Here is a 25,886-nt window from a genome sequence, read left to right as displayed (position 1 = left end):
CACACACACACACATCCTGAACACACACACACACACTTACACTGAACACACACACACACACACACACACACTGGACACACACACACATCCTGAACACACACAGGAACGCGCCACACACACACACACATTGTCAAAGCAACTCTTTGTAAACTTTGGTGTCCCTGATTTGTGCTTCTGTAGAACTACAGCTGATATTTAATATGACCAAGTAAGTAATGATGGTGGTCTTTGACTTTGACTTCACTTGAATTAAGACTTATTCTTAGTCATATTCTTCACAGCAGTCAACACTCACATTTTCTAAGTCCAGGTTTCATTGTGTTCTCTCCACCATGTTCCACACTGTAGCGGTAAGCAGAAGAACAGACAGTCATTGAGTGATACACCTGAACTCACACACACACACACACACACACACACACACACACACACACACACACACACACACACACACACACACACACACACACACACAGTCTTTATATAACTTAGTCCAAGTGGTGGTCAGAATGTTTGTCTTAACTAGCCTGATAACTCCAACATGTCTGATATGAACATTGACATAAACCCTCTACATACTTGAGTTTCTCCAGTCTGCAGTGTGGATCCTCCAGTCCAGCAGAGAGCAGTCTGACTCCTGAGTCTCCTGGGTGATTGTAGCTCAGGTCCAGCTCTCTCAGGTGTGAGGGGTTTGACTTCAGAGCTGAGACCAGAGAAGCACAGCCTTCCTCTGTGACTAGACAGCCTGACAGCCTGGAAAGAGTCAAATCATATTAAAACCACACTGCTATTCTTTGGTGGTGAAAATAGTGGCAGTATATATTTTCTACATATTAAGATATATCAGTGTCCTGAAACCTGCCATATCTATTCATGAACGAATGTATCATTATTAGAAATGACAAATTATCAAAGTATTGCTTGTAGATAGAAAAATGCATATGACAAATATTTGAGTAGACTGACCAGAGCAGTTTAAAAAGCAGTATCAGTCAAAAGACAGACAGTGAGGTATCAGATTTAGATTGTATTGAGTATACAGTCCACACCATATATATTTTGACATTGAAGATAACATTTTAAATGTGGCTCTATACTCCAGCATTTTGGATTTGAGATCAAATGTTTCACATGAGGTGACAGTATATAATGTCACCTTTTATTTGAGGGTATTTTCATACATATCTGTTTCACCGTTTAGAAATGAAGGCACTTTATGTATCTAGTCCCCCCATTTGACGAAGTCATAAGTATTTTGACCAATTCACTAATAGTGTATTAAAGTAGTCAAAAGTTGAGTATTTGGTCCCAAACTCGTTGGTTGCATTTGCAGTTTGTTTTGGTTGTGTTTTGGGTTATGTTTTGCCCAATAGTAACTGAATGGTGGATGATCACTGGAGTAATTTTCTGTCTAAGTGAGTAGATAACATGTTTCTAAACACTACTAGATTAATCCTGATGATGCCATGATTAAGAAAAATCATGAATGAATCATGAATAATAATGAGTGAGAAAGTTACAGAGGCTACAACAAAACATGCTAACCTCTCACCATTACCAATAACAGAGGTGGTATGATACTTGTTCCTCTGTAACTTTCTCATTCATCATCATTCACGATTTACTCATGATTATTCATAATCATGGTAGCATCCACATGAATGTAGAAGTGTTCAGAAACATCTTCTATTCTTACTGACAATACAAGTGAAGTGACTCCAAAATGACAGGACATTATTCACCATTCAGTTTCTATTAGGAACAACATCATCCAAAACACAACCAAAACAAACTGCAAATGTATTCAACAAGTTTGTAGAATCACAAGCTTGATATAATCACTGCAGGTAAGGAATATGGGACCAAATACTAAACTTATGACTACTTTAATACAATATAAGTGAATATGTCCAAATTATTAAGACTTTTTCAAATGAAAGAACTAGACACATAAAGTGCTTTCATATCTAAACAGTAACACAGATATGTATGAATACCCTCAAATAAAAGGTGACATTCTGTACTGTCGCCTAATATGAAACATTATATCTCAAATCCAAAATGCTGGAGCATAGCACCAAATGTAAAACTGTAAGCTTCACTGACCAAACACATATGGTGTGGACTATGTGTGCCTGGTAAACACATGTGGATCTGGTGAACAGTTATCACTTGTTGACCAACTACAGGAATACTGACCTCAGAGTCTCCAGTTTACAGTGGGGATTCCCCAGTCCAGCAGAGAGCAGCTTCACTCCTGAATCCTTCAGGTCATTGTTACTCAGATCCAGCTCTCTCAGGTGTGAGGGGTTTGACTTCAGAGCTGAGACCAGAGAAGCACAGCCTTTCTCTGTGAGTCCACAGCCTGACAGCCTGAAAAGAGATCATCATGATTTCACAAACTGTTAATTTAACACCAGTAGTGTAGAAGGCCAATGGCAGATGCATTTGGTTTATTCTCTTAAACAACATATAGATTCATCTTCTGTCTCCTAGAATTGTATGGTCATATTGTTATACTAATGTGAACATCAATGCATTGATTCAATATGTTTTTCAATAATACATATATTTCTCTAAACTGAATATTTCTTCCTGATGATTAGTATTTAAATGTCATTTTATGTACTCACAGAGCAGCTCTGGAGACTTTGACCACTGGCAGCAGCCTCAGAAGACCTTCCTCTGATCTGGAGTATTTCTTCAGGTCAAACACATCCAGCTCCTTTTCTGAAGTCAGCAACACAAAGACCAGAGCTGACCACTGAGCAGGTGACAGTTCTTCTTCTGAGAGACTTCCTGAGCTAAGGTAGCTTTGGATCTCCTCCACTAGAGAATGGTCATTCAGTTCATTCAGACAGTGGAACAGATTGATGCACCTCTCTGGAGAGGGATTCTGCCTGATCTTCTCCTTGATGTACTTGACTGTTTCTTCATGGCTCTGTGAGCTGCTTCTTGTCTTTGTCAGTAGACCTCGTAAGTACTTCTGATTGGACTCCAGTGAGAGGCCCAGAAGGAAGCGGAGGAGCAGGTCCAGGTTTCCCGTCTCACTTTGTAAGGCTTTATCCACAGCACTCTTGTAGACAGTAACTTCAGTAACTTGCGGATCGGCCATTAGATTCTCATTGTTGTTGATGAATGAGAGGAACACATATACAGCAGCCAGAAACTCCTGAATGCTCAGATGCACGAAGCAGTACACCTTGTCCTGGTACAGCCCACGTTCCTCTTTAAAGATCTGTGTGCACAATCCTGAGTACACTGAGGCTTCATTGACATCAATGCCAGCCTCTTTCAGGTCTTCTTCATAGAAAATCAGATTGCCATTCACAAGCTGTTGAAAAGCCAGTTTTCCCAGTGACAGAATGCTCTCTTTATTCCAGTGTGGACCTGTCTCTTCTTTCCCAAGATACTTTTCATTCTTCTGTTTGGTATGAAACATCACAAGGTGTGAGTACATCTCAGTCAGAGTCTTTGGCATCTCTTCTCTCTTGTCTGTACTCAACATGTTTTCAAGGACTGTTGCAGAAATCCAACAGAAGACTGGAATGTGGCACATGATGTGGAGGCTCCTTGATGTCTTTATGTGTGAGATGATTCTGCTGGCCAGGTCCTCATCACTGAATCTCTTCCTGAAGTACTCCTCCTTCTGTGGGTCATTGAACCCTCGTACCTCTGTCACCTGGTCAACACACCCTGAACAGATCTTATTGGCTGCTGCAGGTCGGGTAGTTATCCAGAGGAGAGCAGAGGGAAGCAGATTTCCATTGATGAGATTTGTCAGCAGAACATCCACTGAGGTTGACTCTGTGACGTCAAAACAAATCTTGTTCTTCTGGAAGTCTAAGGGCAGTCGGCACTCATCCAGACCATCAAAGATGAACAGAACTTTGTACTTGTCGTAGTTGGAGATCCTTGATTTTTTGGTTTCGATTGAGAAGTGATTGAGAAGTTCAATCAACGTGTGTTTTTCAGCTTTCATCAAATTCAGCTCCCGAAAAGGGAATGAAAATACAAATTGGACATCCTGATTTGCTTTTCCTTCAGCCCAGTCCAGAATGAACTTCTGCACAGAGACTGTTTTTCCGATGCCAGCGACTCCCTTTGTCAGCACAGTTCTGATACGTTTGTCTTGTCCAGTTAAGGGTTTGAAGATGTCTTTACATTTGATTGCAGTCTCTGGTCTTGCTTGTTTCCTGGTTGTTGTCTCAATCTGTCTCAGCTCATGTTCATTATTGACCTCTCCTGTTCCACCCTCTGTGATGTAGAGCTCTGTGTAGATCTTATTGAGAAGTGTTGGGTTTCCTTGTTTAGCGATCCCCTCAAATACACATTGAAACTTCTTCTTTAGATTAGATTTGAGTTCACGTTGAAGAATCACAGCACGCTCATCTGAATCTAGAAATAACACAGAGGATATTAATATTACATCTGTTTTAATGCCTACAGTATTGTAAGACAGTCTTATAAAGTTTAAATTATAATCATTTATTCTCTTAACTGTCTGTATAAATCTGTAGATGTTTTCATAATGCATTACACACTGGTGTGACTGATTATATTATTATTGGTATTATTGATGGCATTAATAATGTTGTCTCTCTCTCTCTCTCTCCTCTTCTCTCTGTCTAAATTAATCAACACAACACATCCCTGCTGCTACTTGATGAGGTCACTAGGTGTTGTGTTAAGGCTGCTACAATATCATTTAGTTACACAGCTACTTTAGCTGTACTTTAGCTACAGCTTTTAAATGTTCTAAAACAGCATTCAACATGAGGCAGACAGCTCTTACTTTTCTCCAGTGTGTCAGCAAGCTCCTTCTGGTTCATTTTCCTCAGGACATGCAGTGTGATCTTCAGAGCCCCCTCTCTGGCGCTGCTCTCCTGCTTCTCATCTTCAGCATCCACCACTTCCTTATCCTGCTTCTGACTCTCAAAGCCTTCTGGGAGTTCTGGACTAAGAATCCTCTTGAACATCTTCAGCTCGTTCTTCACAAATGTCATAATATTCTCTTCAAGCAACTGAAATAAATCAAGTAAATCAGTTAAGCAAGAGACTAAATGCTTTCTCATTAACACATTAATTAATGATTGACAGATCAACTTTACTTGAGGTAAACAAAAACAAATGTACATAACAGGACCACATACACTGAATATGGAGGCCAGGTCTGTTTGATGACTCTGGGAAGACTGACCACTGAGAATCTCTGACTCTGATCTCTCCTGTTGGTTTCTGTGGACAAAACATGAGATTACATCTCCTGATCCAGGGAGTGCACACTCACACACACACACACACACACACACACACACACACACACACACACACACACACACACACACACACACACACACACACACACACACACACACACACACACACACACACACACACACACAAACACACAGGGAGGGAATGTTGTGTTAATATTGTTTCAGGACTATGAGAATGGAAAAAAGGTTTAGCCTATGGATTAAGAAAAAAACAAAAATAAATGGGAAAATGGGAGAGGAGAAATGACTAGAGACAGTGTTGTTTAACTCACTGACCATGACCCATGAGTTCTTCTTACCTTTGTTCAGTAGAAAAGTCTCCCTCTCTAAAGTTTCGAGGATGACTCATAGACCAGTCACTCTTCATGGACACACAGCTGGGTACAGGGGAGGCTGGTCTCTCCTGCTTGATTGGACTTCAACACAACAGAGACAAACATTACGTCTCTCATCTACTCTGAGCTCAGATGGGGAAACATAAGAAGAGATTCATTCCAAAACGCTATATATCCATTTTCAGAAATGTTGGTCAATTAGCTTTTATTGTTTAAAGAAATTATGAAAGAGATTGGTGTGTTTTTTCAGTAGCTAATCATGGCATGGGATTGTTCAACGACAGACATGTATTTGTTTAAAATCTATCACTTGATGGTTTCATTTCAGATAGACAAATAATAATGTTTTTATTGCAAAATGCTACATATCTGCCTCACTCAGAGAAATAAGTAGTACTGCTAGGTTTTACACAGTAATAATATATATCTGTCTCACTCTCAGAGAAATAAGTAGTACTGCTAGGTTTTACACAGTAATAATATATATATCTGGCTCACTCTCAGAGAAATAAGTAGTACTGGTAGGTTTTACACAGTCAAATGTGGCCGACCGGCTCGATTCGAACTTATGTAGCAAAATTTGAAATTGTGTTTTTTACATTGGATAAAAGTAGAGACTCAGCTAGAAAAAGGTATATCATACACTACAGTTGAGGAACAATGGGAAAGTAATTCTGCTTTGAAAGATGATAAACTTGTAACCTCAATTTTGAGAAAATGGCCTTTCAAAGTTTTGGTACACCTACTCGAGAGCTCTTCTTTATCTACAGTGGTATTACTTTGGCAGATAATGTCACCCATCTAAATAAATAGTATATATATATATATATATATATAGTTAACTAAATGTATGGTGTTTTTGGTTTATGTCAGTTTCATTGTGCTATGCTATAAATTGTTATTTTATTGTTGTAAGTGGTAAAATGAACTAGAAAATGTCATATTTTGCAATTCTGAGTAATTACTACTTTAGTAAGGATATACTTTATTCAGTACTACTGCAGTTACTAAATAATTCCAATAGATGGCAGCATAAGACCATGAATGACATTTCAAAAGGTCAGTTTAGTTTTCTCCCTGGATACACCACCACTCCCCCTCACAGGAAAACTCCTGCACACGCTTTTTACTGTCCCTTTCCAAACTGCTAACGCAAGAGGAATGACTGAAAAAGCATTTAACAGATTACTGTGAAATAATATAATGATGATTCATGTTTATTATTAGCTGTTTTTATACTCATGTTTTGAAATTATACTTCATTACTATAACGATTATCAATAACCCTGAACATTAATTTAGTCACCACTGGTCGAGAAAAATGTGTTTTCCTAGTACATTCATTGTCAGATTCATCAACCAGCAGCGAGCACTCTGCCTTCTAGCACAAGCGAGGGGCATGTTGAGGTACATTTGCTAACCGGGAGGGTTGCATGATGTAATTCATTGGTGGGCTGGAAGACGCACTCTTGTCTTATCTATTCCGAGGTTGTTTAATCGATATATTAGATATTTAAAAATGCATGAATACTAGGGTTGAGGTTGGAGCATCTGACTAGTGATTATTTACCCGGGGTTCAACACCTGCTATAGTCACTATTTAATTGCTCTTCCAAAAGCATCACAGGCCTAATACGAGATATATAGCTAACTAAAGTAATGAGTGACCATTTCAGAAAATCATGGGACATATAGTATTTGGTTGCATGCTATTTTATGTTAATCATATTGCTGCTTGTAGCCTATAACTGATGCTTCGTTGTCTTATGCTGCCATCTATTGGAAATATTTAGCTATTAAAAGTTATTAATTCACGTACAGACATTGGTGAGGCAGCTGAGAAATACAGTGTATTAGATCAGTCTCTTACAGTGGGGAAAAAAAGTATTTAGTCAGCCACCAATTGTGCAAGTTCTCCCACTTAAAAAGATGAGAGAGGCCTGTAATGTTCATCATAGGTACACGTCAACTATGACAGACAAATTGAGAAAGAAAAATCCAGAAAATCACATTGTAGGATTTTTTATGAATTTATTTGCAAATTATGGTGGAAAATAAGTATTTGGTCACCTACAAACAAGCAAGATTTCTGGCTCTCACAGACCTGTAACTTATTCTTTAAGAGGCTCCTCTGTCCTCCACTCGTTACCTGTATTAATGGCACCTGTTTAAACTTGTTATCAGTATAAAAGACACCTGTCCACAACCTCAAACAGTCACACTCCAAACTCCACTATGGCCAAGACCAAAGAGCTGTCAAAGGACACCAGAAACAAAATTGTAGACCTGCACCAGGCTGGGAAGACTGAATATGCAATAGGTAAGCAGCTTGGTTTGAAGAAATCAACTGTGGGAGCAATTATTAGGAAATGGAAGACATACAAGACCACTGATAATCTCCCTCGATCTGGGGCTCCACGCAAGATCTCACCCCGTGGGGTCAAAATGATCACAAGAACGGTGAGCAAAAATCCCAGAACCACACGGGGGGACCTAGTGAATGACCTGCAGAGAGCTGGGACCAAAGTAACAAAGCCTACACACTACGCCGCCAGGGACTAAAATCCTGCAGTGCCAGACGTGGCCCCCTGCTTAAGCCAGTACATGTCCGAAGTTTGCTAGAGTGCATTTGGATGATCCAGAAGAGGATTGGGAGAATGTCATATCGTCAGATGAAACCAAAATAGAACTTTTTGGTAAAAACTCAACTCGTCATGTTTGGAGGACAAATAATGCTGAGTTGCATCCAAAGAACACCATACCTACTGTGAATCATGGGGGTGCAAACATCATGCTTTGGGGCTGTTTTTCTGCAAAGGGACCAGGACGACTGATCCGTGTAAAGGAAAGAATGAATGGGGCCATGTATCGTGAGATTTTGAGTGAAAACCTCCTTCCATCAGCAAGGGCATTGAAGATGAAACGTGGCTGGGTCTTTCAGCATGACAATGATCCCAAACACACCGCCCGGGCAACGAAGGAGTGGCTTCGTAAGAAGCATTTCAAGGTCCTGGAGTGGCCTAGCCAGTCTCCAGATCTCAACCCCATAGAAAATCTTTGGAGGGAGTTGAAAGTCTGTGTTGCCCAGCGACAGCCCCAAAACATCACTGCTCTAGAGGAGATCTGCATGGAAGAATGGGCCAAAATACCAGCAACAGTGTGTGAAAACCTTGGGAAGACTTACAGGAAACGTTTGACCTGTGTCATTGCCAACAAAGGGTATATAACAAAGTATTGAGAAACTTTTTTTATTGACCAAATACTTATTTTCCACCATAATTTGCAAATAAATTCATTAAAAATCCTACAATCTGATTTTCTGGAGAAAAAAAATCTAATTTTGTCTGTCATAGTTGACGTGTACCTATGATGAAAATTACAGGCCTCTCTCATCTTTTTAAGTGGGAGAACTTGCACAATTGGTGGCTGACTAAATACTTTTTTTCCCCACTGTACCTGCCCCACGCCAATTGCTGGACTTTCACACAGAGGTTACTAGGTCACCCAATTCAAACCACATTTGAAAAATAAAACAAATGTGTCTTATTTATCAAGTGTTCTGTTTTGCAATTATACATATAATAAAATAACAACAAAATAATCAAAACGCTATTTAATACTATAATTGTATTTACTAAGATAATATTATTACTAAAATAGTTTCTAAAAGTGTTCTAGGCTACCCTACCCTAGAATTAGGGGTTAGGGTTACGGCTAAAATAGGTTATAAGTAGGGTAAGAGTTTCTGTATAGCACTTTGTGACATCTGCTAGTGTAAAAAGAGCTTTATAAATACATGTGATTGATTGTTAGGTTTAGGGTTTATATTAGGGGTGTAACGATCCATCTACTACATCGATGTATCGATTTATATTCATATGATCCAACTACATCGATCTGTGCTCGGCGAGTTGGCCTTTTGGACAACATATATCGATCTAACATCGTTTTAAAATGTAATAAATCGATTGTATCGATACTAGGAAATAACCCATTGGATTTAAGCACGTCAGACTTTATATGCAGGGGTGCACATAACTGGTACGCAGAACGCAAGCGCGACAAAAATCAGGAATGCGTAATGCCACTTTTGTTACTACGCGCCTTTGCGTACTTGACCGATCTTCTCATCTAACCTTACACATGACATGTTGCTTGTCAACTACTGTCAGGGATGTCCAAAAAGCAACAGACATTAAGCAGCTTCTTTGGCGTTTTGCCACCTACAAAGAAACACCAACTGGAGCCAGAGCCGAAGAAAATACTTTTTTCGGAAAAGTGGCTTGAAGCTAACGATGAGCGCACTGAAATGTGGTGCAAGATTTGCCGCTCAAATCCACATCTAGCAGACAAAACAGGTGCATTTTATAAAGGCTCAAAGAATTTCAACCATCCTTTATTTGACAAACATGAAAAGAGCAAGGAGCACACGAATGTGGCGCAAGCCATTGCTAAAAGCTAGCCGAGAATAAATGTCCAGTCGCCCACTTGCCAGACAAGCTGAATGAAGAACAGCGGCAAGCTCTGTTTAATATTTTTCTCTTTCCATAAAGCTAAACACGCACGTCCCATGTCTTCCTATTCTGAGGATGTTCCTTTACTGAATGCTTTTTGATGGATCTGAGGACATCACAAAAACTGAGCAGGAAATAGTTTACATTGTGTCTGTGTCCAGCAACGGAGAGTTTACTTTGGACTTTATTGGACTGATTGAATTGGGTGCTGACCGAACCGCACAGGCCATAACAGACGGACTTGTGAGACTTTTGGTAAGTTTCATAATACCAGATGGTCTGCATGGAGTCATGAAACACTGTTAAAAATATCAAGACTATTGCCAGCCATTAAAATGCAACTGGTTACCAGGTATTTATTTCAGTCACACTGGTTGAATTTTTGGCTAAAAGGTTACTGAATCGATTTCAAGTCACTGAATCGTTTCGGATCGTATCGTTCTAAATGAACCAATATCGTCATTGAATCGTATCGACAACCACGAATCGTGATACAAATCGAATCGTTGTTAAAACGAATCGTTACACCCCTAGTTTATATGGCAAAAAATAGTATTGTTTATAGCTCTCTTGCGCCTCCCTTTGGCCATCTGTGGGTACTACATAACTCATTCATTAATTTTTTTACATTTACATTTTACATATTTAGCAGACGCTCTTTTCCAGAGCGACTTACAGTTAGTGAGTGCATACATTTTCATACTGGCCCCCCGTGGGAAACGAACCCACAACCCTGGCGTTGCAAGCACCATGCTGTACCAACTGAGCTATATGACACTTGCTAGGCTCATAATCTGAGGTAGCAACTGCGTCATACAGTGGGGAAAAAAAGTATTTAGTCAGCCACCAATTGTGCAAGTTCTCCCACGTAAAAAGATGAGAGAGGCCTGTAATTTTCATCATAGGTACACGTCAACTATGACAGACAAAATGAGAAAAAAAATCCAGAAAATCACATTGTAGGATTTTTAATGAATTTATTTGCAAATTATGGTGGAAAATAAGTATTTGGTCAATAACAAAAGTTTCTCAATACTTTGTTATATACCCTTTGTTGGCAATGACACAGGTCAAACGTTTTCTGTAAGTCTTCACAAGGTTTTCACACACTGTTGCTGGTATTTTGGCCCATTCCTCCATGCAGATCTCCTCTAGAGCAGTGATGTTTTGGGGCTGTCACTGGGCAACACTGACTTTCAACTCCCTCCAAAGATTTTCTATGGGGTTGAGATCTGCATACTGGCTAGGCCACTTCAGGACCTTGAAATGCTTCTTACGAAGCCACTCCTTCGTTGCCCGGGCGGTGTGTTTGGGATCATTGTCATGCTGAAAGACCCAGCCACGTTTCATCTTCAATGCCCTTGCTGATGGAAGGAGGTTTTCACTCAAAATCTCACGATACATGGCCCCATTCATTCTTTCCTTTACACCGATCAGTCGTCCTGGTCCCTTTGCAGAAAAACAGCCCCAAAGCATGATATTCCCACCCCCATGCTTCACAGTAGGTATGGTGTTCTTTGGATGCAAATCAGCATTCTTTGTCCTCCAAACACGACGAGTTGAATTTTTACCAAAAAGTTCTATTTTGGTTTCATCTGACCATATGACATTCTCCCAATCCTCTTCTGGATCATCCAAATGCACTCTAGCAAACTTCAGACGGGCCTGGACATGTACTGGCTTAAGCAGGGGGACACGTCTGGCACTGCAGGATTTTAGTCCCTGGCGGCGTAGTGTGTTCTGATGGTAGGCTTTGTTACTTTGGTCCCAGCTCTCTGCAGGTCATTCACTAGGTCCCCCCGTGTGGTTCTGGGATTTTTGCTTACCGTTCTTGTGATCATTTTGACCCCACGGGGTGAGATCTTGCGTGGAGCCCCAGATCGAGGGAGATTATTAGTGTTCTTGTATGTCTTCCATTTCCTAATAATTGCTACCACAGTTGATTTCTTCAAACCAAGCTGCTTACCTATTGCAGATTCAGTCTTCCCAGCCTGGTGCAGGTCTACAATTTAGTTTCTGATGTCCTTTTGACAGCTCTTTGGTCTTGGCCATAGTGGAGTTTGGAGTGTGACTGTTTGAGGTTGTGGACAGGTGTCTTTTATACTGATAAAAAGTTCAAACAGGTGCCATTAATACAGGTAACGAGTGGAGGACAGAGGAGCCTCTTAAATAAAAAGTTACAGGTCTGTGAGAGCCAGAAATCTTTCTTGTTTGTAGGTGACCAAATACTTATTTTCCACCATAATTTGCAAATAAATTCATTAAAAATCCTACAATGTGATTTTCTGGATTAATTTTTCTCTATTTTTCTGTCATAGTTGACGTCTACCTATGATGAAAATTACAGGCCTCTCTCATCTTTTTAAGTGGGAGAACTTGCACAATTGGTGGCTGACTAAATACTTTTTTTCCCCACTGTATCTACAAATCCATTAGCTAGACCACCCGATTAGACAACAATCACCCCATTATACCCATTTGGTTTGCAACTCAGTGAACCTGCGCAGCATTCGCTCAATTTGATGCCTACGAACGAAGATTTCGATGCATATCAAATTACCCAGCAGCCATTTAGAAACAACAAGTCATCAGATTTTTTTTTATTTCTTAATTAAAAAATGTATTCTGGCTGTTTAAATCGGCCACATCTTGAAAAAGAGGATAGGGACTTGCGTTTTGTTTAGATTGTACACTTTTTTCTTAAAACAAATATGGTTAACCATGACCAGAAAATGTTTAATGTTTGATGGCTACAGTGGCGGCTCCTGAAAAAATTCTCAGGGGGGGCAATTTTTCTGATGATTTAGGTGACCTACACACATTTAAAAAAAAAAGATATGTCCAGCAACAACATGAAGACAGGGGCAGCATATAAGTCAATACCAGAAGCATTTATTGACTGATCTCAAAAGTGTTGGCTTACCAGGGTTGGTGGAGCCCTCAGTTTCATATTTGCCTCGCAAAGCTAACTCAAACACTCCGCAAAACGTCACACACTGGAATAGCCGGCTGAGGATGTGGCGGTTCTTGCTAATGTCGTAGTAAATATATTTGTTATAGTGAATATGGAATATGATATGTTGAGTAAAATGTTGTGCTAAGATCTATTTAGGTCAGGAGCTGGTTAGAAGTTCTGTTCCTATCCAATAACAATGGACAAAAGGGTCCTATCGTGTCAGCCTTGTCAGCAGGTGGCCAAGGACAACACCCACGCCATAGGCCTCTCAGTTCTTCCAACTCACGAGTTCTTGCTCTGAGGACACACACACACACACACACAAACACACACACACACACACACATCATCACTGTTAAACACACACACACACACACACACACACACACACACATCATCACTGTTAAACACACACACACACACACACACACAAAAATCCCCTCTCTTAGGCTGAACATTTGAAGACAGAGAACCCGACTCAGAGACAATGCAACAGTGACACTAGCCTGGAGTGGACCTCGCCCAACTCATCAGGACCAATCAGAAGATCAGAACTACTAGATTCAACCTACTTCATTTATTGCATAAAATGTCTGCACACAATGAAACATTGTCTTCAGATAACGAACGGGTCCGTGCACGCGATTCCAGATATCTTTACCTCTGAATAAACTGCCTTTATTATACCATATCCACCCTGTCCAAAGTCTCTACTTGGTCTCAGTTCTCCAGTAAACTTGTGATTATCAACACTAACCTCATCGTTGTGGCGGCGGACAGCTAGCCTGTATCCCTCATCCAGTTGAGTGGCAATGTTCACTCCCCAAAGCAGACAATCTCAAACAGCTATCCATGTGGGTCTTTGACAGCTCATGTTTCTTAATCTTTCCTGAAAGATGGTGCATGTCCGTTACACACCAGTCGCTGTCCAAGGGGTGCTGTCTGCCGTGCCGCCTTCAGGGTGAAAGAGTAAGCAGGGGGTAGCAGAAGACTGCATTAGCTACATCGCAGCCTGCTAGCCAGGTTTTTCGTTCATACCAATTTTTGGAAAATCTTCGGGTGTAGGACTTTCCGCCTTTAGTAGAAACCTGTTGAATTATTAAATTTGGTCTGGGAGGTCCTAATTGTTTCGTTGCCAATTTATCTTGATTTGTTCGCCGACAAAAAGTAACTTATTTCAAAGAGACAATCGAGTTGCACTGAACGCTAAAGCCATCTTACCAGTAGTACGTGAATTGATTGACGCTGCTACCCGCTCTTTTCTTAGTTACGTTCATGGTTATGTTACGTATGACGAAAGCGCGTAAGTGCAAGCCCTCAGAAACCCATAGAGATTGTATTGAAAGCTCTGATATTTGAAAAAAATTGATTTTACATGGGAGTCTATGAGAGACTTCTGGGCGATTTTCAACCTGACTGAAATCGCCCCAAAAGGGGGGGGGGGGGGGGGGGGGGGCATTTGAAGCACGACTTTAGCCTGATTGGACATTTAGTGGCAGATCAGACGTCTAGATTACAACACTGATAACTACTGTTGCCGTGATATAATTGATTAGAAAAAAAATCCCTTCCTTTTCCCGTTTGGCAGTGCGTCGCCCATATCGCCCTATTGAACACACCGCCCCTGGATGGCTATCCGCCAGCCATTGCCTCTTAAACTGTGTCTCACCTCACTATTGGTGACCACAACATGTACTCAGGTGAACAGTGTGCACGCTCACCAAGTAGCCGAAACCTTGTTAATAATAAGTTACCTGAGGTAAACCTACAGGGTTAGCGCTCACCAATTAGCCGTAACCTTGTTAATAATAAGTTACCTGAGGTAAACCTACAGGGTTAGCGCTCACCAAGTAGCCATAACCTTGTTAATAATAAGTTACCTGAGTACCCACATATGGCCAAAGGGAGGCGCAAGAGTGCTATAAACCCATACCAGGCGGTGTCAGAGGAAGGCCCTCAAAATTGTCAAAGACTCCAGCCACCCTAGTCATAGACTGTTCTCTCTGCTACCGCACGGCAAGCGGTACCGGAGTGCCAAGTCTAGGTCCAAAAGACTTCTCAACAGCTTCTACCCCCAAGCCATAAGACTCCTGAACAGCTAATCATGGCTACCCGGACTATTTGCACTGCCCCCCCACCCCATCCTTTTTACGCTGCTGCTACTCTGTTAAGTAAGTATTTATGCATAGTCACTTTAACTCTACCCACATGTACATATTACCTCAACTACCTCAACTAGCCGGTGCCCCCGCACATTGACTCTGCAACGGTACCCCCCTGTATATATAGCCTCCCTACTGTCACTTTATTTTACTGTATATATAGCCTCCCTACTGTCACTTTATTTTACTTCTGCTCTTTTTTTCTCAACACTTTTGTTGTTGTTTTATTCTTACTTTTTTGTTTAAAATAAATGCACTGTTGGTTAAGGGCTGTAAGTAAGCATTTCACTGTAATGTCTGCACCTGTTGTATTCGGCGCATGTGACCAATAAAATTTGATTTGATTTGATTTAAACCTACAGGGTTAGCGCTCACCAAGTAGCCGTAACCTTGTTAACAATAAGTTACCTGAGGTAAACCTACAGGGTTAACGCTCACCAAGTAGCCCTAACCTTGTTAACAATAAGTTACCTGAGGTAAACCTACAGGGTTAGCGCTCATCAAGTAGCTGTAACCTTGTTAATAATAAGTTACCTGAGGTAAACCTACAGGGTTAACGCTCACCAAGTAGCCCTAACCTTGTTAACAATAAGTTACCTGAGGTAAACCTACAGGGTTAACGCTCACCAAGTAGCCGTAACCTTGTTAATAATAAGTTACCTGATGTAAACCTACAGGGTTAACGCTCACCAAGTAGCCCTAACCTTGTTAACAATAAGTTACCTGAGGTTAACCTACAGGGTTAGCGCTCACCAAGTAGCCATAACCTTGTTAATAATAAGTTACCTGAGGTAAACCTACAGGGTTAGCGCTCACCAAGTAGCCATAACCTTGTTAATAATAAGTTACCTGATGTAAACCTACAGGGTTAACGCTCACCAAGTAGCCCTAACCTTGTTAATAATCAGTTACCTGAGGTTAACCTACAGGGTTACCGCAGGCAGGTTTCATTGATAACAATAGTGAAGCTGGCATTGTGACGCAGAACAATGGACTGGGAATAGAACGTTCTGAAGGCGAGTCGGTGTCACGGAGCTCAATAGAACTAATAGGAGCTGGTAGGGTGTAAAATGCCCAAACATAAGGTCTGTTTTTTCGCGATTACTTCATAACCAGGGACAGAAGGTAATATTATGAAACTTGGCTCAATGGCGGATGCAATTAACTAATTTTATCAGAAATAAACGTTGTAAAAAATGTAACTTGAGGCGCCCCGAAAATAATATTCAAAAAGTTCAGTCCTTGGACACAGAGGGGTTAAACACTAAAGTTACCGTCCATCTAGTGAAGAGGAGAACCGGACAGAGGGATGGTAGGTAGCCAGCATCCGTCAACGAGAGAGGGAGAAGCCCTCCACGGTATTTAACAGGTGGAAGAAACAACCAGGGAGCTCCATCGGTCCACAAGAAATGCAGGCAGCCGGTGATGATGTAGTGGTAGCTAGGATAACTAGGATGCTGCTGTACCGACTAGCTTGGCTAACTAGCAGGTCGTTCGTCTGTCCCTCGAGGATGATGACGAATCCGGTGAAACACACAATTAAACAAGAATAGCGAGTGAAAAGGATCTGGCTACACTCATACTGTCATTTTTATATGTAAAACAAACATTCAAAGTTATTTTATAACAATATTTTGAGATCTGGGCCCATATCCACAAAGTATCTCAGAGTAGAAAATTGGTCGTATAAGTGCTGAGAATTAAGACATTTTACTCTTATGGGTATAAATGAATGCATCGCATTTTGTCTTCGGTTTGGCAGATTAACTCATGCTTATTTCTGAAGAGAAACTCAGGTTTTCGCCCAGCGGCTAAGGAGTTGGAGCTGTGGCAGGAGTTGGACCTATGGCAGAAAAGTGTCCAGTTTGAATCCCGGGCCGGGCGCTGGAAAGAACGGACGGAATTGATCTGACCCCTGGAGGGCTGCTGGGTCCACGTCCTCAAAACAATCACCTTTCGTTGATCAGAACTCTAGAGGTTCTTCTTCACTGAACCCCAAAATATATATAACTTTTAGTGGTTCCATATATTAAGGAAGTGATAGAAGCATTTCTGGTTCTATAAGGAACCTTATTTTCTAAGTGTATAATAAACACGTTTTTCTTTTGATTATTTAATTACCTACATCATGTTATTTCAAGTTATCCCTTTGGAGCCAACATCACGTTGTTAAAAAAATAATCCTAAATTGGCCAAGGCTATAAATTGGGCAATTGAAGACATCTAGGGCGAAATATGTGTTCGATGAAAATGAACATTGTATGCAAAGTTGTAGGCAACATTATTGACAAGGGACCCTGATGCCTACGATGCCAAAGCTATTTAGAGTTGTTAAACGGGTGTGAAGAGTGTGTTGGTATAACGGTAATATTGTCAAAATTCCGCTTGTAACAACCATCAGAATTGGTTAAAGAAATATGCATTCCATTACATTAGGCAATAATGAAGAGTAGGCAAAGTGGTTGTGTCATATTAAAATTCTATCAAATGTCTTCCATTGCAACGAGTCCAGTCAGGGTGCTGCAGAACCCCTGCAGTACCTCCGCTGACCCCGGATTGAGAACTCCTGATTTAGCAGATGCTCTTATCCAGAGTGATTTACAGTAAGTGCATTCATCTTAAGATAGCTATTTATTTTGTAAATAAAATTAATAAATTCTTCATAAAATTGTCATCTCACCTCTTAGCGTTGGTGTCATGTTCCCCAGAGAGATGCATTTTAGAGGCAGGGCCCCCCTCCTCTCTCTCCCCAGAGAGAATCATTTTAGAGCACTGACCCCTAAACAGAAATGCAGCATGTTGGTTGTGGTGAACACAGTGACAACTCATTCTAGAATGTCAATTGTTCTCTTTTACTCATGTTCCCTTAGAAATAAAACAATTACTAACAGACATATCCAAACAGTCGGGTGATTTAATTTAATCACATGAACATTGTTACGTTCCTCAACAAGAAATAAAACATTGTCTCTCAAACAGAAGAAGGAAGTCACTAACAACAACCAAAACGAAACAGGTGGTTTTAGGAGGGGTTCTGAAAGACACTCATGGGGGTGTCCACTGGTGGTGGGAAACAGAGGCTTTCTGAACCCTTTGGGGCTTTCACCAAATTGTGCCGAAAATACCATTGATAGATTTGAGTGCTAATAAACAACATTTAGTTAGAATGTGGGGTTCGCTTTTTGCCTCCAGGTTCACTATGTTTTGAAAAACGATGCATATGTGACTTTCAATGTGGCACCGTCATAGAATGCCACCTTTCCAACAAGTCAGTTCGTCAAATTCCTGCCCTGCTAGAGCTGCATGTTTGTTGATTTATGTAATGGCATATATTTTAATGCTTTATGTAATGTATTTTATCTATTGAAATATAATTTTGATATAGTTAAAAATTTAGTTTCATGGTCATTTATTATGTTTTCCAGAATCTCCAACCAAACTCTGATATCAGTCTCTCCAGTACCAAGTCATCTGTCCATGAAGAGTGACATCTCTATGGATCATCCTATACATTTTAGTGATAAATCAGGGACCTTTGACCCCAGGTAAGTTACTGGTCAGAATTGATGATATTACTATTGAAGAGGAGAATCTTCTAGATCTGAAACCAGATGTATTTTGTGTATCTGAGCATATCATTTGTTGTTTATGTTACATATTTTAATACACTGAGTGTACAACATTTTCCACAACATTTCCAACGGAGACCATCAGGTTGGTAAGTCATCATACTGTAGCTCAAACCTACTGTGATGACGACCTAACTTTATAATAGTTCGTAGCCTACCTAGCAGAATCTGCCCGTCTTTCTTTCAAAATCAACACATGTATCCATCTTCTTATGCAGTGGTGTAAAGTACATAAGTAAAACTACTTTAAAGTATCTGTACTTTACTATTTATATTTTTAACAACTTTACCTTTTACTTCACTACATTCATAAAGAAAATAATGTACTTTTTACTCCATACATTTTCCCTGACACCCAAAAGTACTCAAAAAATGGTCCAATTCACACTTATCAAGAAAACATCCCTGGTCATCCCTACTGCCTCTGATCTGGCAGACTCACTAAACACAAATTCTTTTTTAAAATAATGTCTGAGTGTTGGAATGTGACCCTGGCTATCTGTAAATGAAAATAACAAGAAAATGGTGCCGTCTGGTTTGCTTAATATAAGGAATATTAATTTAAATTATTCCTACTTTACTTTTATTTTTAATATGAGCATATTTTAGCAATTACATTTACTTTTGATACTTAAGTTTATTTAAAATCAAATACTTTTAGACTTTTACTCAAGTAGTATTTTACTGGGTGGCTTTCACTTTTACTTGAGTCATTTTCTATTAAGGTATCTTTACTTTTTCCACCACTGTTCTAATGTTCCATATCCGCCACAGTTTGAACAGACATTTTGTAACTGCGTAGGCTACAAATTTACTTTCAATTTCAAATAAGGAAATAAAGTTATGACGTTCACTGGGTAAATTAGTTTTGCATTGGCCGGCTCCCCGGTGAGCAGAGTTGGCACGTTTTAGACCACATATGTCAGAGTCAAGGCCCGCGGGCCACATCCGGCCCGCGAGAAGGTTTTTTACGGCCCCTGGGATGATCTTGATTTATTATTAGAACCGGCCCGCAGACCGCAGCAAGCCGGCAGCCCGCAGATCTTTTACACGCACCAATACTACATTTCCCACAATGCAACGGTGACGCACCGAGCAGTAGGCTGCTTCATTTCAATATTTATTGGCACAGCAGTCGTCAGCATCACAGTAAAATTAACTTTCAGATACCCATCAAAAATGGCAAAACGGAAGGTGGACACTGAGAACCGGGGGTTTCAAACAAGGTGGGAGTCGGAGTATATGTTCACGGAGGTAGCTGGAAAACCTGTGTGTCTTCTGTGTGGAGAAAGTGTGGCGGTACTGAAAGAGTATAATCTGAGACGACATTATGAAACGAAACACGCGGACAAAAACAAGAATATGGACATGGAACAAAGGCTACAAAAGGCAGAGGAATTAAAACGAGGCCTCAAATCTCGACAGGCTCTGTTCAAAAAAGCCAAATCACAAGGCCAGGCTGCTGTCAAGGCCAGTTTTATTTTGGCAGAAGAGATCGCTAAATCAGCCCGGCCATTTACGGAGGGGGATTTCATCAAAAACTGCCTGATTAAAGTTTGTGACGAAGTTTGCCCAGAAAAAAGGCAACTCTTTTTAAATGTGAGTCTGAGCAGAAACACCATTGCCGAGAGAGTAGACCAGTTGTCCATCAATCTAAAAGAGCAGCTTGTGAAAAAGGGAAAAGATTTCATTGCATATTCCTTGGCTGTGGATGAGAGCACCGACATTTCTGACATTGCCCAGTTGTCAATTTTCATCCGCGGAGTGGACTCCAGCCTAAGCGTGACAGAGGAGTTTTTGGCTTTACGTCCTATGCATGGCACAACTACGGGGCATGATTTGTATGAAGAGGTGTCAAGATGTGTAAATGAGATGGAGCTGCCTTGGGAAAAACTCGTGGGTTTGACAACCGACGGAGCACCTGCGATGTGTGGACACAGGAGCGGACTGGTGGCGAAGATACGGGAAAAGATGCAAGAGGAAAACGCGACAGGTGAGCTGACAGCTTATTATTGTATCATACACCAGGAAGCGTTGTGCGGTAAAGCCTTGAAAATGGAGCATGTAATGAGCATCATCACGCGCACAGTTAACTTTATCAGAGCCAAAGGTTTGAATCACCGCCAGTTCAAGGCATTTCTGACGGAGTTAGAAACGGAGCATGGTGATTTGCCTTATCACACAGAGGTGCGATGGCTAAGCCAGGGAAAGGTGCTTCAAAGATGTTTCGAGCTTCGTGAGGAGATTTGTCTGTTCTTGGACAGCAAAGGGAAAGACACAACACAACTCCGAGACGAAATGTTTCTGTGTGAAATGGCTTTTCTGTGTGACATTACGAGTCATCTGAATGCAATGAACTTGCAGCTGCAGGGTCGGGATCATGTCATCTCTGATATGTACAGTACAGTGAAGGCATTTAAAACCAAACTGACTCTGTGGGAGACGCAGATGCGGAAAGAAAATTTGAGCCACTTTCCCAGCTGCCAGACCATGAAAGAGAAGCTCTCTACCAGTGCGTTCCCGAGCGCACAGTTGGCTGATAAAATAGGTATGCTTGCCGCTGACTTTCGACGCCGATTTGCTGACTTTGAAGCACAAAAAAGCAGGTTGGAACTGCTCGGTAACCCATTTGCTGTTGACGTGGAAAGCTCACCACCAAACCTCCAAATGGAGTTGATTGACCTCCAATGCAATGATGCACTGAGGGCAAAATATGCGGCAGTGGGTGCTGCGGAGTTCGCCCGTTTCCTCCCCGACACAATGCCCCAGCTGCGCATCCAGGCTGCTCAAACGTTGTCTATGTTTGGCAGCACATACCTGTGTGAACAACTGTTTTCTTTGATGAACCTGAACAAAACATCACACAGAAGTCGACTTACTGCTGAACACCTCCACTCAATTCTGAGGATTTCCTCAGCTCAGAGCCTTACCCCGAACATTGATGAACTTGTGGAAAAGATGGGACACCACCAAGTATCACCCTCAACCTCAAACAAGTGAACATTACTGTGCAATCACATATTTAGAGTTTTTACTCAGTTCAAGTTTAAAAGTTAAAGTTTAATATTTGTTTTCACTGCATGTTACTTCTCCTTAAACAAAGTGTTGTTTTTGATTAATAGATTTTTGCACTTTATTTTATTGTATTTCAATCCAATTATATTTTAAAAATATTTCAGTTGAGTGGATGATAGAAAATTGCTATTATTGTTTTTTTCTTTGAAGTAAATGTAGCCCACTTTTGCTAAAATAGAAAATATAGGCTACTGATGGTGCCTTGAATACCGGTTTCTTTCATTTAATGTTCATGTTATGGGGATTTTTATATAAAGGAAATTTGTCTTTTGTGTCTGTTGAAAATTAAAGATTACTGACAGAGCCATAAGAAAATATTGCTTTATTTATCTGATCATATTGGAATATATTTGTTAGGTTTTCAGTAGGTTCAATTAGGTTCACTAGACTATATGCGTCATTTAAAAAATTTTCAATGAACATTCGAACAGTCCGGCCCTCGGCTTGTAGCTAAATTTTTTATTTGGCCCTCCGTCCATTTGACTTTGACACCCCTGTTTTAGACCATTCCATTGGTCCTTAAATTAAATGTCCACTCACCCGTAGCACCGGGCCATGCAAAACGAACAGTACCACTGTAGCAGGGCGCTGAGACAGAGTTCTGAACCCAGAGGCGTTTAGACTTCAGGGAACGCTTCAAGGTGTCTCCCCTTTACAACAGTAACCAGAGGGTGGCGCTAACAGTCAGTTGCATGCCACAGCAGTAACTCATGACATTGTACCGAATCTTGCTTCAGTTTTTTTTTCTTATAGTCCTTCTTCAAGACATGTCTTACATTATTTTTGATAAACATGTAATTTGCTTGAAACCAGGTTTAGCTGTGATTTTTTCCTAATAAATGTGATTTACTGTAGGCCTTTAATAATTGTAAACAGGCCTACAAATCCAAAAGGTTTTAATTTGAGAATGTTCATTTGTATGCCTCAAATATTCAACTGTCTTCAATTATCTGATGATTAGTTGGATCAGGTGTGTAAATGCTGGGCAAGAACAAAAGGATTGAGAAACCCTGAGATAAACATAAAACCCTATCATTTAAAAGCTCCTCCACCATCTTTACCAGACGTTTGACTGATAACATGTGATAACACTTTGAAAACTGCTGTCTGTCAGCAACTAAGCTCAAGTAGCAGTTCTACTAACTAGTAATATCTCATTCCAGGTATTCATTCTCTTACTCTGTCCATTAGAATAGATTATTGTTCAGAAATACTTAGAAATACTCACTTTATTTTTTAGTTCTCTCCATATAGCGTTTTCTGCTCTGTCGTCTCAAAATGGATCCTGTACAAAAGAACAACTTTACTTTCTGTTTCAGCTCAACCGTCTCCCCATCCTGATAATAAAGTGTTTTATTGGTATCTTCCACTAGATGGCAGTAAACACCTGCTGTAACTAGACTACGACTATGTGTTCGGTTTCATACATGCAGTTTCCCAGAGGAGGAGTGCTGATCTAGGATCAGGTCCCCCCTGTCCATCTAATCTGTTTCATTATGATCTAAAAGGCTAAACTGATCCCAGATCAGTACTCCTACTCTTTATGAATACTATCACAGGTGACTCCTCAAGATGAGTCTCATGATTTATAAGTTATATTCTTTAAGAGTCAATTAATATCGTTAATTGAACTGCTTTGCCATGAACAGATCTGTGACGTCTTAACTTAAAGGTACTATATAGACTTTATGGTCATTTAAATGGGGTTGAACATTCATCCCATCAGATTGTGTAAAGGATTTTATGAGTTCAGAAAAATACTGACTTGGAAGCATCTCTATGATATCACCCTGCTGAAACACACCCAAGTAAAGACCACATAGCTACAGTTATATGCTTTTCTGTTTTTACCCACTTTTACAGCCAATGTGTGCACTGGCATCCATATGAATCAGTGGAAAATACAGACTAGTTAGCCATCTCCCAATAGATGGACCCCACGCAGAACTTTCAGCAATGCAGCATCTTCAGTAAGCGAGTATTCCAGACACTCTCTTCTTATGAACCAGTTGCTATTAAATGAAGGTTTTTGGACAGAAAACCTGCGGCTACGGTAGGATTCTAGGCTAATCTGGGCTGGCACCTCTGTTCCAAGATAGTCAGGAACAGTCGGAGGTGGAGGGGGCTGTGGAGCCATTATCCTGGCAGTGCTTGTGGAAGGGTGGGTAGGCTCTGCACACGGAGCTAACTGGAGCTCGGCAGCATCATCACTGTTGGGCTTGCCGGCGGCCTCGCTGGTTTGATGATGCTGCTGCTGCTGCTCATCACTCTCCTTTGGCTTTGTTTGGCTACTTTTTGTACCATTGTCTGAAGAAGCCTATTATGGTGAAACGTCAGGAGTACGTTTTTTTTTGTTGAAACTTTTAAATGAGCCACATGGATGCTAACTGGGGACTCAGCTAAAACTAGACAAATACACCTTTTTATTTTGGTATTTTGGGGACCAAATAAATGTATACCAACAGTGGACAATTCCCAGCAAAAGCATGGAGCTACAACTCTCTAGTGGAGAATAGAGGGAGTTTTCCCCTTGGAGAATCCAGAATGGCTCACTGAAGAAAAACATATTGGAGAATAACAACAATCTCAATCTGAAGCTTTAAAGAAAAAAGGGGAATTCCTCTGAAAATCAGGAACACCATTCTTCCTCCTGCCCCACCTATTGTTCCTGTATGAATATTAGTTGTCATCTAATTGAAGAACATACTGCTTTATAGATCCCAGCCTGACAAACAATTGTTTGGGCCTTACTTTGAGCACTTTGCACTGTGCCTCCATTGAGTCTCCATGTGTCAAGCAGTACAGAGAAACGCCCTCTAGATGACAGCAGAGGCCTGCTCTTGGATCTACCCTGTCTAACCACCAGTTTAGTGACCTTGTTCCATCAATATGTCCATACTACTTCACAACCGATTTGAGGTCTTGACCAGCAATGTCCCATTGGGCTCAACCAAGCCGAGAGTGAGGTTCTAGAAAGAGGACTGACTTTCATACCAACTCCTAAACAGGTGGACTGCGGGGAGCTCCGGAGGGATCTACACTTCTATCATAGAAGATTGTAGTTATAAGATCATTTTCAATATGAAACAGATTTTCCTCATATACTATTTCCAAACCCCTCACATTGGGAACCTCAGTTGGAGTCAGTGTCAGAAACTATACAGACTGTTATACGTAGGGATGTGGCTTCCTTTTCACAATTCAGAACCAGACCTGTATATCAGCTTAACCTTACACATTTTTCAAAAAATCAAGCTCTAGAAACATTGAACATCAATCAGAATATAGTGATTAAACCAGCAGATAAGGGGGCTCAGATTGTTGTAATGGATAAAGTGAATATCTTCTTGAAGCCAATAGACAATAGGATAATGGTAAACACAATCTACAGATGGTGTGTCAACCAATCAAAATTTCGAGGATCATTACAAGGATAAGTAAACTCAAAATTTGGCGCATAACTTTATTGACTTGCCAAATTTTCATGTCCAGATATTTTGAGAAATAACAACCAGGAAAGATAAATCATAGAAATATATGTTTATTTTACATATTACAATAATTGTATAGTCTAGATTTCATTTACAAACAGACACATTTACTACATTTGTTCCATTATTCACTTAATTACTTATTATTTTCAGTTAACTCTTATTCTATAACCTTTATTGTTTTAAAATTTTCACTGCTAGTTTGACACATTATATATATATATATATATATATATATATATATATATATATATATATATACATACTCATCTGAGAAATGAAGGCTATTTCATGTGAGAAATTGCCAAGAAACTGAAGATCTTGTACAACGCTGTGTACTAACCCCTTCACAGAACAGCGCAAACTGGCTCTAACCAGAATAGAAAGAGGAGTGGGAGGCCCCGGTGGACAACTGAGCAAGAGGACAAAATACATTAGAGTGTCT

General features: G+C 40.4%; 1 protein-coding gene and 1 long non-coding RNA gene across 2 annotated transcripts in view; one reads left to right on the top strand and one right to left on the bottom strand.

Annotated features, from left to right (window-relative positions):
* LOC311142441 overlaps positions 1 to 25,886 on the top strand; it is a 1,015,744-nt gene that overhangs the window by 499,813 nt on the left and 490,045 nt on the right. The window lies entirely within an intron of this gene.
* LOC311141554 (NLR family CARD domain-containing protein 3-like) lies at positions 2,591 to 5,925 on the bottom strand. Its single transcript, XM_084176916.1, has 4 exons — positions 5,579 to 5,925; positions 5,154 to 5,238; positions 4,796 to 5,024; positions 2,591 to 4,398 (listed from the first exon to the last, which is right to left on the bottom strand). The coding sequence occupies exons 1-4, from the start codon at positions 5,644 to 5,646 to the stop codon at positions 2,630 to 2,632; spliced, it is 2,151 nt and encodes a 716-aa protein (XP_084033042.1). The 5' UTR covers positions 5,647 to 5,925; the 3' UTR covers positions 2,591 to 2,629.

This window comes from Coregonus lavaretus (assembly GCF_964263955.1).
Source record: "Coregonus lavaretus genome assembly, chromosome: 2".
Taxonomy (NCBI): domain Eukaryota; kingdom Metazoa; phylum Chordata; class Actinopteri; order Salmoniformes; family Salmonidae; genus Coregonus; species Coregonus lavaretus.
The sequence above is the reverse complement of the archived record's forward strand: the minus strand, read 5'-3'. Positions and strand labels throughout refer to the sequence as shown.

Excerpts from the sequence above, each read along its gene's own strand:
- LOC311141554 (XM_084176916.1), bottom strand. The coding sequence starts at position 5,646 with ATGAAGAGTGACTGGTCTATGAGTCATCCTCGAAACTTTAGAGAGGGA. Across the intron at positions 5,239-5,578 it reads GACTTTTCTACTGAACAAAG|AAACCAACAGGAGAGATCAG; the intron begins GTAAGAAGAACT and ends TTTTGTCCACAG. Across the intron at positions 4,399-4,795 it reads TGCTGACACACTGGAGAAAA|ATTCAGATGAGCGTGCTGTG; the intron begins GTAAGAGCTGTC and ends TGTTATTTCTAG.